Source organism: Oryctolagus cuniculus, chromosome 11 (assembly GCF_964237555.1).
Source record: "Oryctolagus cuniculus chromosome 11, mOryCun1.1, whole genome shotgun sequence".
Taxonomy (NCBI): Eukaryota; Metazoa; Chordata; class Mammalia; order Lagomorpha; family Leporidae; genus Oryctolagus; species Oryctolagus cuniculus.
The window spans coordinates 110,649,267-110,670,889 of NC_091442.1; the positions used below are offsets into that span (position 1 = coordinate 110,649,267).

The 21,623-nt window shown below is 53.6% G+C and overlaps 2 protein-coding genes across 5 annotated transcripts in view; one reads left to right on the forward strand and one right to left on the reverse strand.

The window, feature by feature from the left end:
• The window catches only part of SYN3 (synapsin III), a 455,954-nt gene that overhangs the window by 234,081 nt on the left and 200,250 nt on the right, over positions 1–21,623 (reverse strand).
• The window catches only part of TIMP3 (TIMP metallopeptidase inhibitor 3), a 49,632-nt gene continuing 36,923 nt past the window's right edge, over positions 8,915–21,623 (forward strand). The window contains 1 exon segment of the mRNA NM_001195682.1: positions 8,915–9,035. Coding sequence (NP_001182611.1) covers positions 8,915–9,035 — 121 coding nt within the window.

Sequence of the window (21,623 nt, forward strand, 5' to 3'; positions counted from 1 at the left end):
TCTTGTTTTAGAAGTATTTTTCAGCTTATCAACCCATTGCAGCTTGCCGTTCTGGCGAAAGTTACAGGGCAAGGGAATAGTTAAGTGCCGACTCTCTAATGAAACAGAGTATTTTCTGGAGCAATGGGGAGATGACCAGGTACTAGGGGGCCAGATTCTTTGTCCTGCTTCTGTTAATTACTGTGTGTGATCATAGGAAAGTTTCTCTCTCTCTCTCTCTCTCTCTTGTCGCTCCCCCTCTTCATGGAGGAACGACACTAAACCCTGCCTAGGTTTCCTATCCGAGTCATGGCACCATTATGTCGCTCCCCCTCTTCGTGGAGGAACGACACAGGACCCTGCGCTGTTCTTTTGTCTGCTCGGCCCTTCCCGGGTTTGCTGCTGGTTCTTCCCGGGTTGGCTACCGACCCTTCCACGGAGGGGCGGTTCCCCCTGCCACTTTCCCCACTTCCGCGGGGGAGCGGCACACCGCCGGCCAGCTCTCTCGGGGGCTGCTCAGGTGTTCCTTCAGATAGATGTTCCTGGTGCATGTTGTCTCTCTCCTCCTTTATAGTCCTCTTCCACCAATCCCAACTCTGCTACCCACACGCTGAGTACGCTGCTCTCCTCCAATCAGGAGCAGGTCCTGCAGCTTGTCAAGTTGGTGAGAGGCAGCTGTGCAGAAGCTGTTTACTCCTCTCCCAGTGCCATATTGTGGGAGAGCAGATGCATAGAATAAGTCTTAATTCCAGTAACAGTCTAGTCCGAATTGCTCCCCACACTCTCTCTCTCTCGGCCTGTCTTCATGTTTAGAAAATGAGAGTACTGACTTTGGTGCCCCACGGCTCTGTCCAGCTCTGCCCTTCCGTCTTAGGGGTTCCCCAGTAGCCCCCAGTGTCTGGCTGCATGGAGGCGCTCTGTGATCTCCTGGCCTGCACCCTTCCATCCTTGTGTAGTTTCATTATGACTCATTATTTCCTTCTCTTTCTTTCCTGCAGGACTCGGGTCTCCCTGAGGGTAGGTCTGGACCCTGTGGGCTGTTGTATCCACCATGTCTCGCATAGAGCAGGTGCTTTATCTATGTTTGGTAAACATTTGAAGGCCAAAGGGAAGGAGGAAGGAAGCCTTTCTCCCTTCCTTCAAAAAGCTGCGAGCACACGGTGACGCACGGGCTGGGCGGCAGGAGAGAGCGTCGGTGCAGCCGTCACAGTGAAAGGCGTCCTCACAGCTTCCACCAGAGGTCATCTCACCTCTGGACACGAAAGCCACGAATTCACATACCACGAATGTGCTCAGCCATCTGTGTTAAGAAATCATGCCACGGCGAGGGTAGAGTTGAACATGCGGGAATACCCAGAACCCAGGCTAGTTGACGCAGGGGTAATCACTGGCCAGTGACTGTCACCTAAAATGTAGAAACCAACGAACTTCACTATTCCCAGTGCCGAAAATCTCTGGGGGAAAGAAGGAGGGGACGCCGGTCTGGAGTAGAGCCCCCGGAAGACCAAAGCTGGCATAGTTTGTCTGGCTCTGTCCCTGTCTGGTCGCAGGGACTTTGATGACTGGATGTGAGCACTGTCATTGTCTTGGGAGAACTTCTGCTTCCATCCAAGGAACGATTCCCCTGCATCCTATCTGGATTCTTAGGGTGACCTCCATCCCTGCCTTCTGCCACCGCACACACACCAAAGCGTTCTTCTGATGAGAAGCCAGCTTTGCACGGAGCACTCTGTAACTCTCCAGAGAACAGCACAGGGTCACGTTGACATGCATTCTTTAGTCTCTGTGACAATGAAATCTCATGGGGAACAAGGAGAATGGAGTTGCGGTTGGGTTTCTGGTCCCTTCTGAGTCAGTTGTGTCTCTGATTGAGACCAATCAGCTCAGTCTAGTCTGGTTGAATTTCTGGACCCAAGAAGTTGGATTCTAGAACCTCTATAAAGTGAACCTGTGGAGCTGTCACTCTGACTCCTCCACCTGTGTTTCTTGCCATTCGTTGCTTGGTTTACTACTTTTTAATACTTGGAAAGTGTCTCTTCTGAGCAGGTGACGTGTTAGGCATGACTCTCATGCACCTGCATTTGCTTGCTGTGTAGAGAAGAATCAGACACATCAGCTACCAAGGGCGGTGGGGCTCCAGTGTGGGTGGGAGTGAGGGAGGAGAGGTGTGAGGGTGTGGGGGTGAGGGTCAGCTCTGCTGGGGCAGGAAAACATTCCCATGGTGGCGACTCCCATAGAATCCAGAGCGATGAGGTGATCCCTGGCCGATGAGATGGAGAAGGGTGGAGATGGGAGTGGGGGCAGCACAGGTGCGGGGAGAGGAGCAGAGATGGAGCCTGCTGTGCTGTCCCTGCAAGGACCACAGTGAAAGCATATTCTGGATGAATGGCGCACCTGCCAGGTGCAGACCGCGGCCCCTGGGAAGAGCCGGAGCACAGAGCATCTTCCTTGTCTGTGTCTTTGAATTTAAGACTTTGTTCTGAAAGCCAGAGAGAACGAGTGAGTCATCGTGAGCCTGGGACAGCCTGGCTTCAGGCTTAGTGGCTGACTGCTTCTACGGGAGCAGCAGTGCAAAAGTTGAAGTTGACAGAGAAAGGTTTGGGGCAAGGCGATCAAGGCTGTGACTATGGAAATTGTGACAGTCTATGAGGGGCTCATCCAAGGCAGAAGCAGTAAGGAGAGATGGATGGAGGGAGAATCTATAGGACTGGGTGAATGATGGTAGCCCTGGAGGGGGCTGTGAGGTGGAGCAGTGGACTCCTGGAGTCCAAGGAGGCCGTGGGACCCTAGATGAAACACAGGAGGAAGTCCAGTAGAGAGGACAGGAGATCCAAGGGGGCACTGTTGCTTGCCACGCCCATTCCAGTGCACCTGGAGTCGTGTGGAGAGAGATGGTGGGAGTGGGTAGGGTAGCTAGGGAGTGGGGCGGCTAAGAGGGAAGGGAGGGGAGGGGACCATCTATGTTTTTATGTCAGGAAGCCTGAGAGGGTACAGGTGGAACAGTGCAGCGTGAAAACTGAGCCAGCCGAGTCTCCGCAGCCAAGTTGAAAGATGGATGTGATCAACTGCGTTGAAAGCCCTTTGGACGTCCCCACCACACAGGGCAAGGCCTCAGTTCCAGTGGGTTCTGGAAGTGCCTTTGAAGGACAAGCATTCCAGCCCAGGCCCCCAGAGTGTCTGGCTGGGACATGTGTGGGTGCCATCTGCATGAAGCCGAGCCTGCAACCTTCAGTGCCCACAGAGGGGCTGCTCATCTATGAAGGAAACATGCGTGAACGCCGCAGGCGTACAGAGGACACCGAACCAGAGTGCAGGAGAAGACATTCTCCTCCCTCCATTTAATCGAAATAAATGTACTCGCCTGAGTAGACGGTCATTAAAAACACAAACCCAAGAGCTGGACTGGTTAGCTCTGCTTCCCATCTCCCGCCACCCCCGAAAACACAGGACACACAATGTCTCTAACTGTGCACATGTGTTTTCTGGCTTAAAATCCCTGGGAGTAGCTCCCCGTGGAAAGAAATATGAAAACCCCACGATTCACGTGGAGGCAGCCAGAGACTCGTACGGAGGGGGACTTCCCTTTGCGGGCAGGGCTGGGGGAGCTGGGGCAACAGACATCCTGCGATTTTACTGCCGTGAAATTGGCTCCAGATGGAGGTGAGGAAAGGTGTTGGCTTCCTGCTGATGCCAGATATGGAGAGAACCCCAAGTGCCTACCATCTTGGGTTCATCATGGTCCCTTGCTGGGCCGCGCCCCCGCTGAGGGTCTGGCCAGGGCTCCTGGTGATGGGTGGACCAGGCTTTCTGGTGCTTGGAAAAGGCTATTTTGAATATGATGACTTTCACATGGGCTGTGGTTTTGAGGGCGGGCATAGTGGCTAAGGGTCTGGAGGTGACGCAGTGGTGGTGGTGGGGCAGGGGGGATGCAAAGAGGTGCTTTGCTGGAAGGAACAGGAATGACCATGTCTTGTCATTGCCTTGTCCTGCTGGAATGTCCAGAGCCCAGCTCTGCTCAGGAGGAGAGAGCCGTTGACATCCTCTGTGGGGTTCCCAGACCTCCCCATAGCCCCCAAACCAACGATTCCCAAGGAAGTGGCTTCCCGAGGGAGTGTCTCCCCTTGGGCTGCCATGTGGCCAGTCCAGGGTGGAGGAGCCCCGACCGACACAGACTGAGAACTCTGTGGCCACTGCAGACGGGAGGGGCTCGCTTCTGCCATTCAGAGGCACCGGCACCGCACAGGCCAGTGCGGAATCTCGCCTTGCCGTCTCTGTGAGGCCGGCTGTAGCCTGAGTGGATGGGTGTTTTCTGGTTTATGGTGCCCCCTAGCACTAGCCGGCGGGATAGGGCTCCAGGAACTCTGCAAGGAGCTGCCACCTGCCTGTCTGGGAATACTGGGACCCTTTGGCGGCGCTGAATACTGCAGCCATTCGGTCAACACTTCCTGCACTCTCGTCCCCAACATTTGATCCCTGCACTCCCGGGGGTTTGCAGTTCAGAAGGGAAACGGCCAGGGAGACAATCCCATTAGAGCCAGCTACTTGTTGTAAAAGGAGGAAAACACAGGGATACATGGGAGGGGAATCAGAAAGGGCTTCCTGGAGGAGAGGACCTCTAAGCTGAGACCTGAGTTCAGTGGATTTTGACTTCCTGATCTTTTAGTGCTTATGATCTCAGAGGCAAACAGAACTATGCAGAAGGAACTACAGTGTCAGGAAGCCGGCGTTGACTGAGAGCCTGATGGATGCCCCCAGTCTTGGCCACATCTGCTTTGTGTCAGACCTGTAGGATTTGTCCTCTCCCAGAAACATGTGCCTTGTCCTTGAGAATCCCCCTGAGGTCTGGGACTCTTGGAGGTGTGAGGGATCTTGAGGAACAGTGAGTTGCAGATTTCATCCAGTATGCATGGAAGTGAAGGCCTGGGCAGATGAAATGACTTTTCCCGGGCAGGTGCACAGGCATCCTGCAGCCATGTCTGAAACAAATCTCAGGGCTTTTGATTCTGTCTCACACGAGCCTCTTTGTGTGCCTCCGAGATGAAATGTCCACGCATCTCTTCGCAGAGCTATGCTTGGAATGTCTTCGGAAGGTATTAGATTGTAATTTAGAAAGGGACAAACACACAAGGGCTCAGCCTCTTGGGAGAACAGACCTGTGTTTGTTCTGATTGGTTCAGAGGATGATGATTATCACCACAGAGAACTGAATCTGTGGAGGGCGAAGCCACTGTACGGAGAGACTCTGGCATGGGGCTGCCTACAGATCCAGGATCTGTGAATGGCCAGAGTACAAGCGCTGGGCCCCACGAATGTGCTGCAGCCAGAGAAGGAATCTGGCTGCAGCCCAGTCTTGGCCATGCTCCTAGGTGACCGTGAGACTCGGGCGCATTCCTTCACCGATCTGCACCTGGTTCCTCCCACCACTGACAAGGAGATGGGGCATCTCTGAGTTCCTTCTGATGATATCTCAGTGTCCAAACACTTCCCATAGGGGTTAAGATGCTCGCATCCCTCATCAGAGTACCTGGGTTCAAGTTCAAGCTCCAGCTTCTTGCTAATGTGGACCCTGGAGACTGGCAACAGCTCAAATGATTGGGTTCCTGGCTCCCTCTGCCTCCCCACTCCAGTGGATGGGAACACACACACACACACTGACTCTCAAATAAACAAATTTTAACAAAACAAGCACTTCCTCCCAAGTATAGCATCCTGTCCCTTGGTACGAAGAGGTTGAACAGGGACCCACGTTTCATAGGAAAGTTCCAGGAAACACCAGGTCAGGCTGCTCAGTTTGAGGACAGCCCAGCTAGCTGCTGGAACTACTTTGGTTCCTCAGAGTTAGAACCCTCTCATTGTTCTTAGCTTCAAGGTCAAGTGGGGGCGGTGGGGGGGGGGGGTCTTCACTGTTGCCATTAGCCCCAGGTGGACGTCATTGAGCTTGCTGAGTGGGCTTGAGAAGGCCATTCTTAGTCTACACAGGGATTTTAAGAGAAATGAAATGCAGTGCAGAGTCACTTTCGGTGTGAAAGTGTTTGAGAGTCATGCAAAGCTTTTTCGTTCGAGGCATTTTCCGTGACCTTTCTGCACTGCCCTCGTGTTACTAGGCTTGCGGGCACCATGACAGATTGCTGGCTGCGAGGTCTGCCTGCTGGCGGGGCTGACCCCAGCAGGAGGACTGTCCTATGCCAGGATTTCTGGAGTTCACTCCTCCTCTTCCTCAGGGTGGAAGATGGCGCTGACCTCACATGGGTGGGCAGGCAGGAGCCCCTATGCAGACAGAAGAACTTCCAACTGAAAGACCCCAAAGACACTGTGTGGGCTGGCTTGGGATAGGGAGCAAGGGGAGATACACCCAAAGGCCATGCCATCACCTTCAGCTGGAAAAGCAATCAGATCACACATGCGTGCTTCCATAATGAAGAAGTGGCTGCAGGTGCCTCTGTAAGGAGCACCTGCTGCTTTGCGATCAGAAGTTCACTGCCTGATACACTCCACGCAAGACCTGCCCTCGCTTTGGGCAAAGCTGTACCGTGAACAGAAAGAAGAGAGGGCCTCGGTCACGTAAGATGCCTATCCAAAGTGGATTTGGCCTGGAAAGTTGGATAAAACCTTCCACATGACTGGCAGTGTGTGGGGATAAGCAACCCTCTGAAATCCTACCAAGTATGCCCTTATTCGGCTGGGTCCCTGCCTGGTTCCCGGGCTGCCCAGTGCTCTGGGCTCCGTGGGCTATTGGTGCTCAAGGCCTCTGGGTCCTGTTTTATTCCCAGAGGGCTCCAAAGCAGTGTGGCCACATATCCTGGCCCCAAAACACTTCCGGTAGGATCAGGGAAGTGGCACAAGCATAACCTCAAAAGTCAGTGAACTTGGTGCTGGTAAAACACAGCTGGGGACATCTCTCTGGCTCAGGCTGATCAGGATGCCAGTAGGGAGGGTCTCAAATGCTAGGTGGGAGACAGGACTGTAGGATCTGAAAGAGTAGCCACTCTTCCCTACATGTTGAAGCAGGGAGGGGGAAAGAGCGTAAGAAAAGCGTTTATGGAAATAGCATCTCCCATGAACTTTCCTGCCAAGCTCAGCTTTGCACTTCTTCCAGTTCTTATGTGTTCTTATTTCTCCCAGTTCTTATGTGTTTCAAAGTGTTAGGACGAGTATGGCCAAAACGTAGCACAGTGCTTGAAAAATCCCATGGTTGGTGGAATGTAAAGGTAAGTTTATTTAGGTGCCAATAAATTTGGAAACCCATGCAGAGCTGTGCCATACTTTGCCTTTTCAGTGCACTTTTTGAAGACCCTTGCGTGTAGTCTGGTTTTCAACAGGAGGAGACAGGACAGAAAGGAAAAGGTTGAAAGAAAGTGGAAGACCCCAGCTGCATAAGGGCATTTGCCCACGTGCATTATGGGAGCTGCTGAAGTCCAGGCTGATAACCATCTCTTCTAAGTAAGAGGAGTCAGTGGAAACTACCTGGTGGATTGACTTCCTCGCCGGTTGCCAAATCCTTCCACCTCTTGGTGCCGGTTTTCTTATGCTGAAAGAATGAATGACGCGGGTGCTTGCTTTTCCTATCAGAAAGATTCCCCGGAGATACCACCAGGTGAGGTATGGCGCCTCCCTTGGAACATTGCGAAGGGAAATCAAGCTGTTGTTGAACGATCGGGATCATAACTGGACTAATTATTTGCAGCCTTCCATGAGAGCTGGGGTCCAGTTTGGGATCGAGTGCACCCCAGAGTTCCTGGCTGAAGGTGGGAGACCCGTGCGCTCTGGGCAGGGTTCGGCACACAAGCTCAGGGCGTTGCGCAAACCTCTCTCGATACCTGCTGCCCTGGCCTGCAGCTTGCGCGGGGCTCAGCCTGCCTTAGCCCACTCCTCAGCACCCAGGTCGCCCCCCCCCCCCAGCCCTCCTCTTTCCGTCCCCCCCCCCCCCCCCGGTCTCTCCAACCCCTGACCCTGCTCTGTGCTCTGGCGTCACAGAACAAGATCGCGTGCGTTCAGGACGTCCACGGGAGCAAGGGCTTGGGCTTGCGTACTCCAGCGCCTGCAACAGCCTGTGTTGAATGAATTCACAACTCTGCCTTGTGCCCAGCCTGCCCGGGGAAGCCACTGCTATCGCAGCCAGCTAGCTCCAATCGGCAGCTGGCTCCCTCGCAGCCAGAACATGAGGGAGGGAGGCGTCGTCGGTCTGGGTATTTTTCGGAGACCCTGCTCTCGCCAGAGAAGGCGCGCGGGTAACAGCTCCCGCTACGTGCCCCAGCCGGCGCGCTCCAGGTCCGCCAGGACCCAGGCCCCCCTCCTCTGCCCTGCGTGGGTGGGTCGGGGTCGATTGTGGTGTGGGACGGACGTGGAGCGAGGGTCGGGCGAAAGTGGGCACGGGGCCGCCGCTGGGAGAGCCGGCGGCGGGCGCGGGTCCGGGGCGCGCCCAGCCCACCCACTCGCGTGCCCACAGCAGCATTATTCCCTATAAGGATCTGAACGGTCCGGGGGCGGCCCCGCCCCGCCGGCCCGCGCCCCCGGCCCCGCCCCCTTTTCGGAGGGCCGATGAGGTAATGCGGCTCTGCCATTGGTCGGAGGGGGCGGCCCCGTGCGCCCGGGGGAGGGTGTTCCCGGGGCGCCCGGGCTATATCTCCCGGCGGCCGGGGCAGCGGCGCAGAGTGGGCAGCGGGCAGGCGCGGGCGTTCGGTAGTTTCTGCTTCTCGGACTCCGGCTCCTCCTGCTCCTTCGGCTCCCGCTCCTTCGCTGGGAGAGCCCGCCCGCCTGCCTGTCCGCCTACCCGCGCAGTTTGTGCGCCAGCGCCTTGTCCCGCTGGGCACTCGGAGGCCAAAGTTGCCCCGCACGACTGAGCGGGAGAGCTCGGGCTGCGGCAGCCCCGCCGGCGGCGCGCACCGCAAGTTTGCAGAGGCGAGTGGCAGTCCCAGCGGCGGCAGCGGCAGCGGCGATGACTCTGTGGCTCGGCCTCGTGGTGCTCCTGGGCAGCTGGGGACTGGGGGACTGGGGCGCCGAGGCGTGCACATGCTCGCCTAGCCACCCCCAGGACGCCTTCTGCAACTCCGACATCGGTAAGCGCTCCGAGTGCGCTGCTGCCTGGGCTGCTGCGGGACTCCCGGTCTCCGCCCCAGGCACTGGGCGCAGGGGTGCAGGGGCGGGGTGGCGGGGCTCCGTGTCCTCGGGCGGAGGGAGCTCTGACGTGGCCGACACAGCACCCTTCGCCGGCCCTGAGGGTCTGAGGTCCCTCCTGGTCCGTTTGACAGCTGGGCCAAGTTCCCCACTCGGGATTGAAGGAAGAAGGGCTGGGGGAGAAGAGGAGGGAGAGGGTTCCTAAAACTTGGCCGCGCTAACTTACCCCCCCTGGGCTGTTGCGTGTCCTTGCTATTAATTTTTTTTAAAGTTGCCAGCCAAGTGCCAGACCCTGCACCCTGCAAGAACTCCAAAGTTGCAGGTGGAACTTGGAGGGTTCTGCTTTTGCCACCTCTCCTATCGATTCCCTTCTTCCCCCTGGGACCCAACCCAGCCGCAGGCTCCCCAAGCCAGTGGAAGCTGGGGCTCTGGGGCTGCCAAGTTTGGGCGGATATAGGTGGAAAAAGGAAGAGAGAGCTTGGCGGGGTGGGGGGTGGGGGGAGGTGATAGCAAGCTCGTGGTGGCTGTGAGGGCTCACTTACCAAATAGCTGTGAAAACTCGCAGGAAGGTTTTTTTTTTTTTTTCTGGAGTTGTGTGTGTGTGTGTGTGTGTGTGTGTGTGTGTGTGTGTGTAGATGACACCTGGTGAACAGATTTGCCACCAAAAGAACCAAGATGCCAAGGGTCACATTGTGGCAACAGTTCCAAACTGGACTTTGAGCCTGGCTTAGACCCTGCAGGAAGTGCAGCTCCTTCTCCCCAAAGACCTTGAGGGAGGGTGTCCTGGGAAAACTTGTCTGGGAGTGTGTGGGACACTTGGATCGGGATGGCCAGAGGTGGAGTGGCAGATGGAACGCGTCTCTCCCCTCCTCTGCGGCTCAGCAGGCGTGCGAACCGAGTGTCCCCGCTGCGTGCGTGCGTGCGTTGCGTGTGTGTGTGTGTGTGTGTGTGTGTGTGAAGTGCAGTCATACAGGGAAGCAAATCTTCTACTGGTGAGGGACCCTACACGTGTGTTGCGGGGAGGAGCCCCAGGTTGGGAGGGGCACTGCGGGTGAGTCAGGCGCAGCCTTGGAGAAGCTGGAGAGGGGGCCCCCGGTGCTTGGAGGTCGTTCGGGTTGGCAGCCAGGGGTGTTTGTGTGGTCTGTTTGGTCAAGGCTTCCTGGGGCCTGCCGCTGCACACCCTTCCTTCCCCTGGGAGAACCTGGCTGGACCCTGCTTCTGTGGGTTGCTCAGAAGGATTCTTGGGGCTGCTGCCCCTACCCGAATTCCTCGCTGCAGCTGGTGGCGTTTCCACCTGGTTCTTGTTGGGAGGTGGTGCTGTTACTGCTGAATTCTGGTTGAGCTCCGCACGGAGCGCACGCGGGGCCAGGAGGCTAGCAGGTGGTATCATGCGGGGCTGAATTTGAGCTGGGCCGGGGGTGCCAGCTAGGGGTTCTGATGTATGGGGAGAGGAAGAGCTCATCCCTCGTCCTGGCCCTTTGCTGTGGACGGGGTTGGGGGTGAGGGTGGCTCTCCCCTGCGAGTCCACCAGGACAAGGTGGAAGTAGGAGCAAGTGCACCCTGCTTCCAGCGGCTCGGTCCACTGCTGAGCCTCCCATTTAGGGTTCTTGCTGTGGGTCTGGGCAGATGCAAACGTTTCTTGTAATTTCTTCTGGGTTTCTCTAAGACCGAACTGCCTCTAACCTCTTTAAATAAAAAGTGCCCGGAGGAAAGCTGAGTGACCAGGAAAGTTCCCAAGGACCAGAGCGCTGTGGCAGCAAAGCACCGAAAAGAAAAGAGCTCCCCGCGGTCCTGGCGCAGGCCCAGAGCCACCCTGCCTGGGTTTGGTGCACTGCACTGGTGGCCGCGATGAGATAATGCTTTTAAAAATGGGAGATGTGGGTGTGGGCCCTGCTGGTTGACCTCTCTCTGCCGTGCACGGCGCCCTGCGGCTGTCCAGTAGGTGGCTCCCGCTTCTCCTCGCTCGCTTGCAGCCTTTCTGGTTTCCAGCCTGGCCTGAAGCTCCAGCCATCCTCATCCTGTAGAGCGCCCCATACCACCCCCCACCCCCAGCCCCACGGAGTCGATGCCCCAGGCTAAGCCAGCCCACCAGCAGCTTCTTCCAGAACATGCCTGCTGGTTTTTTTTTTTTTCCTTGTGGCTGGGTGCCACGCCTGGCTTGGTCCCCTCTAGGGGCTTGCCCTGTGGCCTTCCCTCTCCTAGTGCCTCATCCACAGGCGTCTCTCTCTGCCTTTCATCCTCCGAGCCCTGGGGACTGGCACAGCCTTGTGGGCGAGGAGGAGTTAAAAGGTGTTTCTATGGCAACTCCAGGCCCTGCACCCTATGGCAGTGTTTAGGAGAAGAATAAACTACATGCAGGCTTAGAAAACCCACCGGGGGGGGGGGGGAGAAGGGGACTTGGCAGCAGCCGGGATGTCTGTGGCCCCCCTCGCCACCAGTCATTGCCCCTGAAACTCGGGACAAAACCTTGACTCGGGAGGAGTCGGAGGGGGCTGGGAAGGACGAAGGCAGCCTTGGCCGGGCAGATCCTGCTCTGGCAGCTCTGCCCAGCTCCAGCAGGGGCGGGCAGTGCCAGCAGCTTTCTGAATGTTTCTGTGCGTGCATGTGTGTGTGTGTGGTTCCTGCGGAGTTGGGGGCAGGAGAGAGAGAGTGAATCTGGTTCCGAATGCCAAGCCCTTGTCTCTGGCCCTCTTTGCACAGGGCGATGGGGCTGTAGGGTGGAGGGTTGGGGACTGGCCCCTGAGCCTGTCGGGAACTCAAGGGTGAGGCTCAGCTTGGGGGCCGGCCGCCAGCCCTGGAGGATGGCCCTGGAGGTCTCTGAATTGTTTTGACAGGGGCCACTGCCAGCGGATTCTTTCTGTATCAGATCTGAGGTTGTGGTTTTAGCAAAGAAGCCGTTTTCAGAGAAATCGGACCCACTCCCTCTCACACACATGATTATGCCTCAACACTGGGCTTTGCAACCTCAGGGAAATACAAAGGATAGATTCTGGAGAAGAGCCTGGCATGGCACTTGGTGGGGGCTGGAGGGACCCAGACTATTGACATCCTGGGAACCGCAGACAAGAGGAGAGCTGTGACTGGGCTGGAGGAGGGAAAGGAGGTGTCTCAGACCCTAGCAGGTGCAAAAATGTCGTAAATGTTCTTTCACCCACCTAGAAACTTAAGAGCTAATTGTGCGCCCATTTTTCAGAGGTAAAATACTGAGGCTGAGAGTGGGGGCGACCCAGCCACTAAATGGTGGGGCTACAATGTACTGTTATGCTTGACCCAAGGTATCCCAGGCAGGGCACTGCTCCTCAGATGGAGAGGGAATGGATGGCTAGATTTGCAGAATGCTTTGCTGCTTGCCTGGGGGACATCTTTTCAAAACTATTAAGATGGCCAGAGGTTCTAATTGAACAACCTTTAGAGAGGAAGGGCTGGTTATTTAAGGGCATCATAGAGAAAACTAAAGATGCATTTCTCATGTGCTTTGGCTCTGAGACTTGGAGAAGATCCTCACAACTATCAAAGTTAAATGGTGACTTGGTTTGTGCCATCAAGGCCCAGGCGGAAGCAAAGCTTGGAGAGGCAAGGCAGCAGGGGCCTCCAGGAGGGGGTGAGCTGGGGCTCCCCAGGGCTCGGGGCTCGGTCTGTCCCATGGTGGGAGGAGGGCCAGGGAGAGTCCGGTGCCTGGGTCCTACTGGAGAGGCTGCCTCTCTAACATGGGTGTCCCTTTCACAGTCCCTGGAGAGATAAGGCTGGAAAAGTGGCCGTGGAAGGGGCTTGGGTGTAGAGAGTTTTGTTTGTTTTGTGGGAACAACAGGAATCATTCAGCTCCACCGCTGAATGGCACATTCCAACAGGTTCATTAATTACAAACAAAAACAACACAATTCTCCATTGCATTTGGCTTTTACTGCTCCGGCCAGTATGGACAAGGAGGCCCCTTCTTCTAGCCTTTGTCACAACTCCTGGGTGGCCCCAGGAGGCAGTGTGGGGTGGGAGTGGGGCTCAGAGCCTTCCTCCAGGGCTTGCTGCCTGTGGGCTCAGGCACGCTAGTGATGTCACTCAGCTTTTATTTCCCCAACCTATAAAAGGGATAATTTATATCAACTCAGTCTTCTCATCTATACTTTCAAAGACATAATAATTATGTGAATAAACCTATGTCCATCTATGTATGTATCTATGTGGATTTCCATATCCATCCATCCATGTCCGTCCCTGTGCTCATCCACCCAAATCTATTCATCTAAAACCAGAGAGGTAATTAAAGGCAATGTCCTTAATTCTAGCTCCTCCTACAACTTCCTTCCCCCTGCACATCCACATACATAGGTACCGATAGAAGATTCATGGTCGTTTTGCTTCTTGGAAATAGGAATAACACAACACTACAGTCTATGCGTACAGCACAGACTATTCCTAGCCATTCAACAGTGTGTCAGTACTCTTGAAGTGGATACACATAACATCTACTTTAGTCTTCTTGTGTATAGTATTCTATAAGGTTCTAATTTTTTTTAAAGATTCATTTTTATTTATTTGAAAGTTACAGAGAGAAGGAGAGATAGAGGGCTTCCATCCACTGGTTCACTCCCTAGATGGCCCCATGACTGAAGCTGAGTTGATCCGAAGCCAGGAGCTCCTTCCAAGTCTCCCATGTGGATCCAGGGGCAGGACTTGGGCTAACCTCTACTGCTTTCCCAGGCGCATTAGCAGGGAGCTGGATGGGAAGTAGAGCAGCCAGGACTTGAACCAGGGCCCATATGGGATGCCAGGGCTTTACCCCGCTGTGCCACAGCGCCAGCCCCAGGGTTCTAATTTTGAAAAGTGAGTACTTAAGGGGTGATAACTACAGACCAAGCACCATCCTAAAGGATTAGCATGTATGGACCAGGCACCATTCTAAAAGATTAGCACACACCAACTTACTTCTCTCTACACTCCCGTGAGGCCGATGTGCTATTTATTGTCCTCTCCATTTTACAACTGATGAAATGGGGGCTTAGAAAAATCAGGTGACTTATTCAAGATGATGCAGCTAGTATTCATCAGAGCCTATCCTGGGTACTAAATAAAATTCATGAAAAAAAAACTTAATAAGCTTAGTTTGGTGCAAAAGCATTTGAAATTTAGGTATAATTCCTAATTCCTTCACAATGTGTATTTTGTATGACCTGTGTGATGACTTCTCATATTTAAACCCTTGCCACCTGGCTCTAAAATATTCAACTACTATACCCTATTTTACATCATACCACGTATATATCGTACATTACTGTATCTATTACCTTATTACAGTTTCCTTGTAGGCATGCCACAACGTAGCCAGTGTCCTGTTGTTGATATCCAAGTTTTCAAGAATTTGTCCTCCTTATGAAGAGCACTGTAACACATAATTGTTTAGCCCTGTTGCTGGTGCGTACCGTATTTCTCTGTGGCAAAGATACACTTGAATTACTGGGCACGAAGGAGATGCGTCTCATCTTCCAACAGTCCCTGCCTGTTTGCCTGCGGAGCGGCCGTTCTTTCCAGATGTGTGACAGGAAGAATGCCGCAGGCCTTTGCAAATGAGAAAACAATTTCTACTCTTTATGAACTTGCTCAGGGTTTTTTATTTTTTATTTTTATGTTTTTTGTCTTGTTGGCTTTTGCCTTTGTCCCTTTGCAAGGGAGCAAAAATTAGGGCTATTCAGATCGAGTTAATGGGAGCTTTTTTAATAGGAAGGGAAGGATTTCAGTGCCAGGAAACCCATGACCCTGGACTTGTTGCAATTTTGCAGTAATTCAGTTAAAGATGGCTTTACTCTTTTGCTTTCTCAATAAGCAATGGGTCTTCAGTGACATTAAGCTGTTAGACTTTGGGGTTTCACGTCTACGTAAAAGCTGAGTTTTAAACACACATGCACAGGCACTTGTGTTCCGACACAGACATCCCGTGGCCAGGTTCAGGGTGGCAGCAAGAGACACGCCCCTTTGCCCCCATTGGCTCCTTGTTGTGTCTGAGTGGTGCCTGGCGGGGAACGATGGGATGGCTGTGAGGAAGAAGATGGACTGCAGAGTGGGCTCCAGCCACGAAAGTTGCTGAAGTCTCCTTGTTATGCAAGCTGGGTGGGCTGGCGCAAGAGAGAAACACTGCCGTGGGGTGGGGTCAAAGTCATGAGACCCCGCCCACCTCTGCCCTTCACCTCCAACCATCTATATTCTCCCTCTGGCCTTGGCCCACATGCTACCCACAGTTGGAGCACCCTTAACAATTTCTGCTTCTTACTGACTTGCTGAGCTATTTTCTCTTTTTGCTTCCCCTTTGCCTCTTTGAAAGCGAGCAAAAATTAGGCTCATGTACACGAAGGTAAAGGGAGTGTTTTAATAGGAAGAACTCATCTGGTCCCATTTGCCTGGCATGGGTGTGGAACAACAGTCACACCTTGCCCAGACACTGTGCTGTAACGCACCATCTGGAGTGAACACCCACTTCTCTGAAGCTGCTTGGGAAATTGCCCAAGGCCAGGGTCATTCCTGGGCTGGGAGTGACCAGGGGGCTGTGTCCACCCAGGGAGCTGCCTCTCCGCCCTCAGAGAGGGGGAGGCGTCTGCTGTGCCGTCGTCTTCTACCACCCTCCCAGAGAGCAAAGTGGAGTGGTAGAAGACCACCAGAAATAAGGAGGTGTACCTACTGTGTGCCAGGCACCCTGTGAGGTGGGGTGACCCAATCCTAGCTGCTTGAGGAGTTGTTGGGGCCAGAGAGAGAACCACTTGCCCATGGTCATCCAGTTAAGAGACGGTTGGGCCAGAATCAACACGTGCATAGACTATTTGCAATCCCTGTATTCCACATCCGTCTCTCGTGCAGATCAGGGGCTGGACCTCTGGAGACCTGGTTCGATTCTGTGTCCTTGGCCACTTGCCCACTCTGCTTTTGGATTCTGCCCCCTGCCATGCTTATCTTGGATTCTTTTCTCGCACTGGTTGGTTGCTCATGTCTCTGCCTCCTTGCTCTGTCTGATCAGTGTGTGGTCAGCCCTGGGATCCTAACAAAACCCAGCTCCCCACCGCCTCTGGATCCCTAACCCAGTGCCCCTTTCACTGAATTGGTGGTTGGTTCCCAGCTTCAACATCAAAGAACACATTTTTCAAAATATATTTTCCTTTCAACGGACTCCATATTTGGAAAAATTATCCATCGCTACTTTGTGTTGAGTGTTGGGTACTTTTTCATCAACAAAGAAGTGTAACTGCTGATGTAGCCAGTCATTATTCTGACTTAATCAGAAATAAACTAATAAAGGCAGCCAAACGCAAGGAACCTGGGTGTATTTATAACCTGGGGAGCCTTCTCGTGGGTTCCTGGGTGATTGAGTGTATGACTCGGGTTGACTTCCTGATGCGCTCGAAATGGCTGGCGGGCCCCTCAGTCACCGTCCTCGGCACCTCTGGAGAATGGCTCCTCAGTGGCTTGCCAGTTTGCTGCTCTCTGCTCGTGGGCAGATCCCAGGCATTTGCCATTTCTCCAGGGACAGAGGGCAGAGGCAGCCTCCTGGGTGAGGAGCGTTCTCTTCAGAGAAGGAGACGTGGGTTCAGGTATTTGTTTTCCTGTGCCCATCTCTGGCACGCACCAGCAAAGTTTAGATTCCAGCAAAGAAAAAAAAAAGGCACTAAATAGTATATGACAGGGGGCCATGGGGTAGCCGTCCCAGCTGTTGGAGAACAAAGAGGTGTGGCTTGGCTACCGAAAAACAGTAGTGCCTTTAGCTGCAGAGGAGCCTGGAGAACCCTTCTGACCATTTAGAAGTCAGCATGGGGCTGGAATGATGGTCCATGTCGTCCCAACACCCAGCTCTGATTCACAAGGGGTAACCCGGAAGCTCACGGAAAAATGGGTGTTAAGAGAAACCTATGCTTGGATTTCAATGATTTTTCTTTTAAAGCTAGGTTTAGTGCCTTTTTTTTTTTTTCAACACTGATTTATTTACTAAAGTTTTTGTTAGAGGGAGAGACACAGATGATAATCTGTCCACTGATTCACTCCCCAAAGGACTGCAACTCTGGGGCCGTGTCAGGCCAATGCCAGGCCCTTTATCTGGGTCTCTTCTGCTTCTAGGCAGTTAGGGAGCCAGGTCAGGAGTGGAGCAGCTGGGACACGAACCGGCACCCACATGAGACGCTGGCATCACAGATGGCGGTTTTACCCACTGTGCCACGATGCTGGCCCTGGATTTCAATAATTCTTTTTGGCGCAAATAAGCTTATCTCTTAATTCTATTTTCCCACAGACTAGAGTCTTGCATGTTCACATAAACTTTATCACCTAGTGGTGGCATTCATGGCTTGGAGACTAAACACCGAGTATCTCTAGGCCTACGGCCACCAGGGTTTCTGTGCAAGTGAAGAGAGGAAAGCTATATGATTTGACCTCAGACAGCCCAAGGTGAAGTTCAGCTGATGGGAAAATGGAGGCCTGGGATGAAGGGGAGACGGGGGTTGGGATAGTAGAGGGGGAAATCCTGGCCGAGAATCTTCTAGAACCAGTGGGCCTTAAATACTCTTGGGTACCCTCTGCCCAACTCTGACCCCTCATGTGATAAAGGCAGCAGGCACAGGACAGCCCCCACTGCCTCCAGAGAAGGTGCCTTTTCATTCCGCAATCTTGGGGTTCCTGCAACCCCGGATTAGGATGTGGGTAAGGCAAGCCTCGAAGCCAGGGTCAGACTGCACGAGGCTGCGGATTCATGCTGGGCGACAGTGTTGGTGTTCATCTCCGGGAGGGGTTCTCTGGGACCTCGACTTGGCCATCGTGAGTAGATGCAGAGCCTTGCGGGTTTGCAAGCGCAGCAGCCCTGGGAAGCTCTGCTTGTGTAGAAGCTTGGGCGAGTTCTTGGGCCTCAGCGTTCTCAGAGGAATGACAGCGCATGCCATCCTGGGTTGGTGAGGAAGTGAACTAATTGACAGGAAACGTCAAACAGAACCTGCACCCCCCCCGAGTTGGACCCCATAAGCATTAGTTTTTAGTAGCAGGGCTGTTGCTAACATTGCATGGAAGAGCTGGCACTCCGACGATTGAAGATGAGGCAAACGGGGCTCTAAGGGGTGCTGTGATGTTTTCTAGGGTCGTGGAGAGCTGAGCTGCAAAATCCTGCTTGTTGGACACACCCCTCCCCCCATGCAATGCTCTCCACAAGCCGGAGAGACAGAGTTCCTTTCCCTCCCGATTCCTGACTTCTCACTTAGGTCCACTAGAGTTCCTTTTATGACCACACCATCCCAAATGGGATGATGGGAAAGGGAGGTGTCATTCCCATTTAATGGATGTCAACATTGAGAACTAATGTGGCTTGACAGCCGTACAGTCAATACATGGAATTGGGATTAGAGCCCATGTCTTTTAGGGCCAAGGCCACACCTCTTCAAGAGTTCCCTCCCTAGACTGCTCCAGCATGTTTGCCTTTGGTAGGCAGAGGTAGAGGATGCTGGGCCAGCCAAAGAGAGGGCCCTGGAAATGGACTGGTGACACTGAACTTGGAGGGACAGGTCAATGCCTCCCTGCTCCAGCTGCTGCCACGGCCTAAAGTGCAGTGCAGTGTAGGGGAGGGAACACTGGCCTCGAAGTCTAGTTCTGGTTCATCACTTGGTTCTTGGATCACCTTGGGGTATGGTTGTCTGGGTTTTTGGTCTGATCTGTAAAGCAGCAAGACTGATTCAATGTGGTATGTATATACGATATATATATATAATTTACTGAATGCCTGCTATGTGTCAAGTGCTGCTGGCTCCAAATTCCCTTGGAAAGAGCTCTGTAGACTGGCTGAATAATTACGCACCTGCATTCATCAATGACAACCTGTAGGGGGTAACTTCATTAGAAATGTGGTCTATTGGACTGGAGCCAGGGTCTCTGTGGTTGTAGCTGTGGATGAGGGCTCTGGCTGGAACCAAACCTCTAACGAGCTCAGATACTTTAACAAGTGCCATATTTGACTGCCACACTTCCTGCTGGAGCCCAGCTGATTGGCCAAACTGATAGCAACTTGTGGACCTAGTCTGCAGCTAGAGTGGGAATCAAGGACACTTCAGGGCCTATTGCTGATCGCTGGATGGCTGGGAGGAAGTGAACTTCACAGCCACCACTACAGAAGCTGGGGGACGAGAGACAGCACTGAGACCCGGGACTCGGCAGAACAAGGCCTTCCTTGTCCATAACCTACCTGAGTGCTCTCTTGCTCCAAGATATTTAGTTAATGGCTCAGCTCAAACTTTGTGTAGCTCAAAAGAGTTCCCTCATGGAAGACTGGCTTGGATGAGGACCTGCAGTTAAGACACCTGACCTGGTGGGAATGTGCTGATGGGAATGAGAGGGGGGTTTGGAAGACCTGGATCAAACGTGCAATCAGCCGGTGCTGCGGCTCACTAGGCTAATCCTCCACCTTGCGGCGCCGGCACCCCGGGTTCTAGTCCCGGTTGGGGCGCTGGATTCTGTCCTGGTTGCCCCTCTTCCAAGCCAGCCCTCTGCTGTGGCCCGGGAAGGCAGTGGAGGATGGCCCAAGTGCTTGGGCCCTGCACCCCATGGGAGACCAGGAGAAGTACCTGGCTCCTGCCTTCGGATCAGCGCGATGTGCCGGCCACAGCGCGCCGGCCGCGGCGGCCATTGGAGGGTGAACCAACAGCAAAGGAAGACCTTTCTCTCTGTCTCTCTCTCTCACTGTCCACTCTGCCTGTCAAAAAACAAACAAACAAACAAAAAAACCCACAAAACATGCAATCTACTTTTCTCCCCTGTGATGGGACAGAGGCCCCTGAAGATCCCACGACTTTGGCTTCCTGACCCAGACACTGGAAGGACCAAGAGATTCAAGAGCAACCCAACATTGGGGTTCAACGGGGTGCAGTTCTTAGCAAATAAACGCAGGAAAAGTGTGTGGCTGCGGCAGGCAGATAGGCGTGGGTTCTAGTTCCTTCTCTGACTGATTCACGTTGGCTTGGGGCCTGGGTGACCTCAGCTGTCTTCCACAAACCCAGTACCTACAGGGACCAGTCATAGAGGCTAGGTGTTTGCACAGTAAACCTGACAATAGTATGTCAATTAAAATTACATAAATGTGGTTTCCTAGTCTCTTGTTTTCCCACGTTGGAGGGATAACTGGGTTCTAAAAATTAATTCCTTATTATAAGGCAAATAACAAATCAGTAGGCAAGTGTGATAAATAGCACCTTATCTTTGGCTTCCGATCTGGGAGGGCGTTGGCGTGTAGTGGCAATGGTGGTGAAGCGGAGAATTCGTGGCCCTTTTGAAGGGGCAGATGCTGCCCGGCTCCAATCTATCAGAACGCGAGTGCAGTGTTGCCCAATATTTGTTTTCAGATAAGCTTTGAAATTGAGGTTTTTTAATGTGAAATCTTTACGTTTTAAATGTCAGCACAGTTAAACAGAAATACAGCATGTGTGTGCACGTGCGTGCACGTTTACAGCAAACAGAGCACATCCCTAGGCTGAATCCGCCCCTGGAGTCCAGAGGATACTGTGCGTTTCCTCCAGGTGTCTGGGTCTTGGAGTGGGTAAGACCGATGGCTTTTCACGACGATCCCAGAGGCGGTGCTCGTGTGCTTCTGAGGTGGGTGAGCGCACCGGTTCCGGAGTTCGACAGCCTGGGTCGGACCTCGGCTGCAGTCATTGCTGGCTGTGTGGGCCTGGTGAGCGAGCTTTTCCCGGCCTCCCTCTTCCTGTTGGTACCGTGGAGTAAGCAGTAGTACTTTGAACCTCACGGGGCTGTGGGAGCATTCACGGAGACAATGCAAGTGAGAGGATTGGCCCGTTGCCTGGCACGGAGCAAGAGCTTGAGGGATGCCATGTTATTAGGTGATATTCGTGCCTCCCCTTGATGGAAGCCAAGCCCTACTTGCCCAGCTCATTGCGTGATGTTGCCGGGCGTGCGGTGAGTGTCGTGACGGCACAAGGACATTGGAGAAGGGGCGTTCCAGCCTCCCCAGGCCATGGTGCACTGTAGCAGGGTGTGTGTGTGCACCAGAGAGACAAAGAGAATAAACCAGCCAGGTTTGACCTGTTGGATGCTGAGTGTGGCTGTTCCACACTGCTAAGCCTGTTGGTTGCACACTGTTGATCCTCCTGGAAAGTAGGGCGACAGCCATTGCCCGCCCGTGTTTCCCTACAGAGAAAGCAGGAGGTGGCTTGGAAAACCGGAGTGGAGGTGCCGAGTGTGCCAGTGCCCTGGGGGGCTTTGGAAGCTCGGTGGATTTTATTTATCCAGGGCTCCTGCATGCCAGAGGAGATTCCTGGAGGCCCCGACCATGCAATGCCCCACCTGGATGGTTAACATCTGTGTTTCATTGGGTTTAACAAATTAACCCCAAATAGTTCAAATGCCTTCTGGTATCCCTTGGAGAAGAATTCTCTTAAGAGATGGGTTCTGAGCAGATGGACACAAAGGGATAGAAAGGCTAGGCTGGTCCTGTCTAGGAGAAGTAATATGGTGAGACCCAAGTACAAAGGTCCTTCAGAAAGTTCATGGAAAATGGGATTTAAAAGCTAAGT